Source organism: Megalops cyprinoides, chromosome 2, assembly GCF_013368585.1.
Source record: "Megalops cyprinoides isolate fMegCyp1 chromosome 2, fMegCyp1.pri, whole genome shotgun sequence".
In the NCBI taxonomy this organism is placed as follows: domain Eukaryota; kingdom Metazoa; phylum Chordata; class Actinopteri; order Elopiformes; family Megalopidae; genus Megalops; species Megalops cyprinoides.
In genome coordinates this window covers 5,876,291-5,885,606 of record NC_050584.1, presented here as the reverse complement: position 1 = coordinate 5,885,606, position 9,316 = coordinate 5,876,291, and the positions used below count along the sequence as shown (strand labels likewise).

Sequence of the window (9,316 nt, the reverse complement as noted above, 5' to 3'; positions counted from 1 at the left end):
CGCAGGACTCACACGAGCTATTACTTTAGCTCTGCTACAGACAGAACCTTTTATGGGCCGCTGAAGAGGCACATAAACTCAGTGTCTGATTCCTGGATGAGGAACAACCCAGGAAAAACAATCACAATCTATGACATCCCTGGGATTGTGGCAATTGCATATCGTTTGGCTGCAACCCCACTGAATATTCAGGCCGGCTTTCGGGTGACAGGGATTCAACCTTACAACAGGGATGTGTTCTTGGAGACAGAATTTGCACCATCCTGTTTCTCAGATTGTCCCTTCCGGAACCCAGGCCTTCCAGGCCCCAGCATCAACCCAGCCCTTCCCATTAGCACCACCTCACCCTTGCCTAGAAATGCCAGCTCCACCCACCAATCAACTCCAGAGGACATTTGGCCATACCCAAAAGCTGGTCCAAGAAAACTAGCCTGCCAACCCAAAAAACAAGAAAAACTACTATTCTCACTGACACACGAGTGAAGGAGGCACTTGCGGCTAAAAGGCAGGCACAAGGTAAAAAGAATCTATTCCAAAAGAAATGTGAGGGAACCAAATCTAAAACACCAAAGAAAAAGAAGGCAGGTATAAAAAAGACTCCAGATGCCTCTTCATCAGATGATGAGTGCCTGTGCCTTATTTGTGTGGAGCCATTTGCGAACAGCTGTCCAAGAGAGACTTGGGTCCAGTGCCTGAAATGCAAACAAGTAGGCTCATGAAGAGTGCACCCCTGGCAAGGCAATTTATGTGTGCCAGAACTGCAGTTCTGATGACCAGTCTGACTAGTGGGGTTTGAGATTTGTTTGAATGCTTGACATGTTTTATTTGAAAGTTTGTTTGAAATGATTTTCCAGTTGTTGTAGTTGGGACTGATTTAACAACCATGTTCCAGGATTGATTCAAGTTCAGTGGTTAATCAATCTTTTTTCTGTATCTGAATTTAATTTTGAATTTGAAGTAAAAAAAAAATTGTAATAACCCAACAATGAATTGGGTCTTGTTTTATTTGTTGCAAAATCCAGTCTGGATATTGTGTGGCTGAGTAAGCTTTTGTCTGCCTCCTGAGCGGTGTGAGGCCATTTTGGCGATGGGAACAAGAAGTAGCCAGCGATCGCCTAGTTGCCACTTTGGGACTGAACAGACGGTGTAATTTTTCTGTTTCTACACTTACACAAGGATACCTGACAGCAAATGAAGTTTTCTTCAACTTCATTGTGTCTCTGCGCATTCAAAATGGAGACAGCGATGGGAATTAAAATGAAGCCGGCGATCGCCAAGCTCGTGCTTTGGGACTCAAACAGAGGGCCTAATGGTTTTGATCGACACCCAGCTAAGTTTCACACCCTGTGAGCATGCTAGCTGCAGCAATGTCATGCTTTTCTCTGCCTCCTGAGTGGTGTGAGGACATTTTCAAATATCGCGGCTCCGGCAGCAGTGACAGCCATGGGAACAAAACGCAGCCAGCGATCGCCTCGTTGCCACTTTGGGACTGAACAGACAGCGTCATTTGTTCTGTTTGTACAGGCGATCGCCGCTGGCTTGTGTTATTTCCCATGGCCGTCACTGCTGACAAAGTCGCGATATTTAAAAATGGCCTCACACTGCTCAGGGAGCAGACAAAAGCATGACATTGCTGCAGTTAGCATGCTCCCAGCGCGAGAAACTTAGCTAGGTGTCATGAGGTATAGCGAGCTCCGTTGGCTGCATAGAAGTTGACCTGAAAAGTCTAGGAATGTGTTGTTCTGACATCATTTGCAGCAAGGAGGTTCGAAAGGTTGGGGAGGTTAGCCTATATCTACCTTTATAATCAATAAATATCACAACTTTGGACGCTGCAAGTCAAGTTCCGCTCTGTTACACAGTCTGTCTGTCTGTTTTTTTTTTGTTTTTTTTTTTACTAAAAACACCTCCTTTTTCAGGGCGAAAATATTCGGGGATAGACTTAAAATTTTCAGGGCTATAGCCCTGAATGATCGGACTTAACGACGCCACTGGTGCAGGTATAAATACGCGACGATTCAGGCAATCGAGGCACGGGGGAGGCCTGTTGGGTAACGGGGGCTAACATCGGCGTTTGTGGCTCCTGACAGAAGCAAGGAGAGGGACCTGTATTCTTTCTGTATTCTGCTGTGAAGAAGCTGGTAACCAGCAAGATTTTTTTTTTAAAAATAGAAGAGCTGGGGTAAGAGCACAGCTTCTCTAGAGGTGGTTTAGTAATGTTAAATTTTGTGAGTTTCTTGTACTGGCAATTTTGAGCCAGTTTTTTCTGCAATAATTCTGATTTGGAGCCATTTTGGTTTGCACCACTCCATGTATCCCAGCCATCTACAACCTGGGTTGTGTTACAAAAGACATTGCAGCTCCTGCACATACCAGTTACACAAGCCATGAATGGGTGGTGTAACTGGTATGTGGGTGAGGCGACTGACTGACCAAGCGTCAGGTTGGCAGAGTGCTTGAATTAGCTCCATTTCTCTTTGTGAATCTCAGGAGGAATGCAAGAGGATCACAGTATCACTCTGTGCCATTGGAAGCTCAGAGGCCTGGAGGAGTCTGGTCATGTCTGGTCAGCTTTAAGAGGAGAGGGCAGTGCAAGTCAATGTGGGATGACAGCACAGACTTGAAAGTTCAAGTTCAATTTTATTGTCATGTGTATTAAAATACAATGAAATGCTTGTGCTCCATCTCTCTCTGCCTTAACATGAAGGGCACACCATCACAGAACCAACAAAGAAGGACAGTACAGACCTACATAGGCTATGTACACCTTGCACATGTAGATATACATTATATACACAGAATACAGTGCACAATAATGTTACATTATATACACAGAGTACAGTATACATTATATACAGTATACAGTATATGGATCCATTATATTATATATAGTGGATGTGTAAAAATTTGATGTGTTGCATTTCCCCATGAATGCAGAGTTAAGCTGCCTGCCTGCCTTGTGCACAAGACAGGACTGTAACAGGGGGGCTGCAGGAGGAACGCAGTAGCCAGGGCACTGGTGACTCTGTATGCTAAAGTTGCCAAGTAGCACCTGTGAAGTACCTTCCTCTTGCAAGCAGGTAAGGAGAAACTCCAGCTGATGAGAGAAGCTGTTAGGTGGACCTGGCATGACAAAGATTAACACTGAGATTTGAAGGCTTTGTAACAGTAACAGCGTGGAGTTCAAAGGAGAATGAGAGTGAGGAGAGAGAGGATAGTTCCAGGAAGTGGAGATGAGCAGTCCAGTGTCACCCCCATGGCCAGAACAAGGAGAGTGAGAGAGTGTGTACCCAGGAGGGTGCAACAAGACTGAATTGGGGGGCAGTGGCATGAGGGGCCTGCAGTCACAGGTATGCCTCCAGTAGAGGTGAATAAAGAGACTACAAAGGAAGAGACACTTATTAAAAGTGGGGCGGTGGAGAAGGGGGTGAGGGGCAAAGAGTAGACACAACCTTGAGCTCTTGGCCTTTGATGCTGTAGTGGCTCGTGGCTCCAACGGCAAGACAATGTCACTACTGTAACTGAAGGAGTACAATTTCCTCAGGAGTTTGCTCTGGTTCTTGTAGCGCATGACCTGATTTAGTAAAAACCCTGCTCTCCACACTGATAAACTTCAAACATATCACTTACTGTCATGGCAGCCAATTTTAAAGCTCTGACACCAATTAATGTCAGTATAACTATCACAATGCTCTTCATAATGATACACACATACCAGGGGAAGTCCAGGCTATTGAATTGTATTTTTACCATAGTTTTACTATATTACAACTATATCCTGAAATTTGTAGTAAAGTGCAACCCCCTTTGTCTTACTGCAGTGGTTTTGCTCCGTACAGGTGAACAGTGTTTTCAGTTCTCTGAAAAGCACTGGTAGTCAAGTTTCCATTTGATTTGAATAAAGCCAGCAAGCCACTGAAAAATAATGCTTGTTTCTCATGTGTAACCGATTCAGGGATATTAACATTATATTTAACTTGCACTGATACAGCTCATGGAGATTGAAACAATAAATAAAGGCATGTAACAGTAGACCAACCAATCTGCATAACAAGCATCTCATTTCTGCTTGTGTGTAACTGACATTGAGGGGGAACATAAACTCTTATGAACACGGATACAGGATAAGTGTGGGCTAGTCTTTCTCCCTACTGAAGAAACTGTGATTGGGTACTTGATCTCTGATTCACCTGATTAATTTTTTTAAATTCTGTTTTATTTTATTATTGTTCCAGTGTGCATTAGGAATTTTAAGGAATTATTCAACAATCACACTGAACCAAATAAAAAATGATTCACTGACATGTTTTGATACTGTGGTCAAAGACAAGGCGAAAGTGCAAGACAAACGTTTTGTGTCTGCGGCTGAATTTGCACCGTGGCGGTATGAAAATGCCAAGTCATACCCAGACAGGCATGAGATAAACTGTGAAGTGGGTTCTCAGAGCTTCTGAATGTCGCATAATCAATGCTTGTACTGAACAGTGTGAATATGGTTGTGTCAAAGGAAGTGCAGTCATTGTGAAAGCACTGTGCGAAGAATTTCACTGGATCACACACTCGGTTGCTTTCTAACCACTGCGTTAACGTTAGAAGTATTATCTTTCCTACTACCCTTTCCCACAAGACACTGATGCAAAACAAAACTCCACAACACCACAACTGTCAAATGAATTGATGAATCATCTAACTTTCATCAAATGTGATGCCAAAAGCCTGAAATCTATTTTCATGATAACTGACACTATTTTTCTGTGGTCTTGTTTCATAAGTCTTTTTTGTGATGATCACCCTGAGCCAATTCTAGTGCAACTGAGGCTGCAGTTCTCAACTCCCAGAATGCACTGAGAATAGAACAGTATAGAACAGTATTCTATTCTATCTTATTCTATCTTAGTGTTTTTAACTAACTTGAATCTGATCTTCTGCAAAAGGGCTCTCATCTGAGCTATAACTATGTAATACATAAATTTTATTGCCATATTAGTGACTTTAAATTTACTTCAATAATCACTTAATATATGCTTTTTAAAAATATATCCCATGTAAGAATCAATGTGTTTTTCATATCATGGCCAAGGTGGCATGCAAATTTCTATTAATATCAAATCTATCTTTATGCACAATTGCACTGAGATCCAAAATCACACTTCTGAATGTTTTTTCTTTTATTTCATGGTATTTACAGGTACATTATACACAGACAAAATTACTGAAGGGAAAAGAAAATACTGTGAGGACAAAGAGAAAAATAGCCACAAATGTTATCAAGTCTTATCAAGTTATTAAGTGGAAAATGAGGCATAATTCTCTACAAACATGGCACAGGGTAAAACTGTCACAATGAATATGCACACACAATGTATAGACATATCATTTACAAGGCTTTTATACAAGAGTTGGGAGCAAAAGTGGGCAGGTTGCTTAATTTATTACAGTCAATATCAGTTCACAGTGATCTCCAACAGGTAAATGTAAAAATAAGAAGGCAACCATAATCATCTACAAAGTCTACATCTTTGAAAACTTGAAAGTGTAAATCATATGCATGCTGTTCATTTTTAAGATTCATTTTCATTCTGTTGGTTATTCTTGGTAAGTCACAAGTAGAATTCTTGGGCAAAGGGAATTCCCCTGACCGCATTGGCACTGGCTTTTTGGGGGGATTTTAATTGAACACCGAATGAAGAAGATAAACCACCTGAAAAGTCATTCACCGAGGTTTCCCGTGAGTTACAGTATAAACAGAATGTGAAAGACAGAACAAAGAGAAAAAAAAAACACCAAGGCTGGCAAAATTTCCCAGCAGTCTCTCCATACAACACCCAACATGGACAAATCAGCACAGCCCTTTCCTCTGTCCAAAGCAGGTTTCATGAGAAATGCGAAGTGCCTGTTTAATTGCCTTTTTAATTGATTAGAAATGAGGGCCACGTGTTGAGGGCAGTGATAGGATCAACCCCATGGTGGCAGCCCTGGTTGAAATCTTAGCTCTCCAGTTCCTGTTTATATTGTGCGTAGCTGCTGTAATAATGCTCAGCGTGAGTTCGCACACATTTGGTGGTTATGTGCAACCGCAAACATATTTTTGCACTCACTGTGGTCCCTGGAGCTGAAAAGAATTATATCAAGGTCAACATTATCATGTTATAAAGGTTTGGTCTGCAGAGCAGAGCAGAAATAATGCTGTAATGCTGCAGGACTGTGGAGGGAATTACAGGGAGAGTATCTCGGTGTCGGACATTACAGACGGGCGTTTGGGGGCACTGTTCTGCTTGCTGAGAATGCCCTGGCCCAGACCACAGGCACAGGCCCGCAAAATCCTCAGCAGGTCCCTACGGAAGCGCACGCCGATGAAGACATAGAGGACAGGGTTGAGGCAGCTGTGGGTGTAGGCCAAGCTTTTCATCACCTGGGTGGCGATGTCGAAGTGGCGAACCACCTTGCAGTCAGTGATGGTGATGTTTGTCGCTTGTGTGGCCTCCACCACCAGCAGGCTATTGTATGGAAGCTGGGAGAGGACAAACACTGCCACCACGGCAAAGATCACCCGCAGTGCCTTGTGCTTCTCAAAGTTCCTGGCCTGAAGCAATGTGTGGATGATGACAGTGTAGCAGTAGAGCATGACCAAAAAGGGCAGACAGAAACCCATGGAGATCTGCAGGGATAGCACCAGGATCTTGGTGCGGTTGTAATCGTTGTTCCAGTAAACCATGGAACAGGAGGATCTGTCCCTGGCATCGGTCTTCACCTGCGCGAAAAGAAACTCGGGAAGGGATAATAGGCCAGACAGCAGCCAGATGGCCACACATACCAGCTTGCTGTAGAAAAGCCGCTTGTTCTTGAAGTTCTGGGCTTTGGTGGCCTGCACAATGGCAATGTAGCGGTCCACGCTGATGCAGGTGAGCAGCAGCATGCTACTGAAGAAGTTGATCTTGTAAACAGCTGACACCATCTTGCACGTGGCTAAGCCAAAGGTCCAGCCACTGTTGGCGTCAGTAGCCCAGAATGGCAGTGTCCCCAGGAAGAGGAGGTCGGCCAAAGCCAGATTAAAGAGGTACACATCTGTCATGGTTTTCAGGCGGTTGCGGACATTAACGTAGATCCAAATGACTACCAGATTGCCCACCGCACCCACGCAGAAGATCAGCCAGTATAGCAGAGGTTCGTAGTACTTGCGGAATGTCCGGACAGAGCTTTTGTCACAAAACCCGATGTCAGGTTCTGTGGTGCTGGTACTGTCATAATCTCCATAGTCCCCAGACCCCTGCAAGAGACAAAATATGTAAATATGGATCTGATATTCTGTTATATAAAGCTGTCTGTAATCCCTCTGTGTTGCATGATCATTTTGATAGCAATGCTTTTGGTGCCGTACTGTAAAGATCTCAAAAAATGTACCTTCTTTGCTGAGGGAAAGAACAGAAATTGCACTCTGCCTTCCTGCTTTGTGTTTGTTTGTCAAGACCCCCCCCTTGAGCATAGACTGCAGGTTGATGATATCAGACCTTGGGTGCATTGATGTCCCAGTTTAGCCCCCATAATCTCCACGCTCAACTCTGCACAGGTGTTGAACCTGCATAAGCGAAACCTCAACACTGCACCCGCTTCCGCCTGTGAACCTGTGTGGGTCGTACGAGACACGGGGGGTCGTGCCATCATGGGGTACAATGTACGTCAGCAGCGCTGTGCAACAGACACATTGACTGGCACAGTTGCAGGAGGTAAACACGTAGGGGGAGGGCTTCTGTCACGTGCAGTGGAAAAAATGATCTTTTTGTACCCTTCAGTATCAGCAAAATTTTCCATGCATTTAAGAAAATGTATAGCTGTAAGTATCCGTGCTAAACCCACCCTGTATGACCAATGTTAGTTGCATGTATAAAAAGTTACAAATCAACATATGTTAAATAATATTCCGCTAAACACTAAACCTCTGCACTTCTGTCATTTACAAGGGGTTGCAACTGTACCTTTTAAGAGTTATTTTTAGTAAAACTACATGGAGGCTTGAATGCATGTAGTATAAAGTCCCCATCTTGGGAAGAACAGCTTTTTAGGGTAGCAAACAACAAAATGAGAACTTGCAGCACCATGCTGGAGTGTGCATCTGACCTGTCGCACATGGATATATGCATGCACAGCACACATTCAGGGTTGTGTGTTCAGTCCACAGACACAACATGATCATCATACATGCACAAGAGCGTAATGTATTAATGTAAGGGTACATCATCAAGGCTTTACCAAAAGTTCTAAACCCCGGACACTTACGGTGTCTGTTGGAAGAATATAGTAGTCAACTTCCCTTGACATCCTACCGAATCTGAAAAAGAATGAATAAACATATTTTATATCCAGTTTTTTACAAGAACACTGTGTCTATTCAACGCACATACCTTTACATACTTTACAGAAAAATTACCATTCAATCTGAAAAGACACAACGGTCATCTTTCTGATCCCAGTGTTTCAATGTGCAATGTGCAATGTACATACAATACAAATCGAGTAACCATGTCACAGATATCAATCACAAACAGTAAAGAGTATAAGGCATGAGCACGTTAGAGGCGTAAGTAAGCCAGCTATGCTTCACGGGCACAAGCACCCTGTGTGCGCACCTTGCACACGAGTGCTTAGTAACAACTTCTACATGTTTATATTTAACTCTTCATCTCTGTGGAAATTCTGTTGTTGATGAAAGCATGGAATGTCACTGGTACTCACCGAAGCTGTGTAATGCCGTGGAATTTAAACCAAATTTCACAACCTCCCCTCTCCTCTGTTGTTTGACTAACTGGGGTGCTGTTTCGTTTTCACCTGCTTTTATGGTTATGGTTTCAGTCGCCTGTGACGCCATCTAATACTCTGCTTGCTTCTCATAAGCAGTTTTTTTTTTCTTTTTTCAGGATCGTTGAAATGTAGCTGTTGCAGTTGGTTGATCTTTTCAAATTAAAGGAGTACTGTACATTTATTTACAGCAGATGAGTATTGTCCATTCTCAATAGCTCCAGTTAAGATTTAAAAGTGTTTTAGCAGAGTTGTAGAAGCAGCTTTGCCACAGTGTAACTGGATTACATGTACGGTAGCTAATGTAATAAGGAAGCATTTATATGCATCTATAGAAGAAGTGAAGAGGTTTGCAAAATGGTGTAGATCTTAAGGCTGACATTTTAGAGAGAAAAAGGTAATCAGCCAAAACGGAAAAGAAAACCAATATGGACATTATTGTTACAGCTCAGCCCTCTGTTTCTGTTTCCTGTTATATGCAGCAATGGCCAGGTGTGAGCAACATATTTTCAGCTTTGTTTGT

General features: G+C 43.0%; 1 protein-coding gene across 1 annotated transcript; it reads right to left on the bottom strand.

The window, feature by feature from the left end:
* Positions 1–5,804: 5,804 nt before the first annotated feature.
* Positions 5,805–8,789, bottom strand: LOC118773026 (C-C chemokine receptor type 9-like). The gene is made up of 3 exons (XM_036521762.1): positions 8,731–8,789; positions 8,275–8,326; positions 5,805–7,267 (listed from the first exon to the last, which is right to left on the bottom strand). The coding sequence occupies exons 2-3, from the start codon at positions 8,314–8,316 to the stop codon at positions 6,215–6,217; spliced, it is 1,095 nt and encodes a 364-aa protein (XP_036377655.1). The 5' UTR covers positions 8,317–8,326; positions 8,731–8,789; the 3' UTR covers positions 5,805–6,214.
* Between the last annotated feature and the right edge of the window lie 527 nt (positions 8,790–9,316).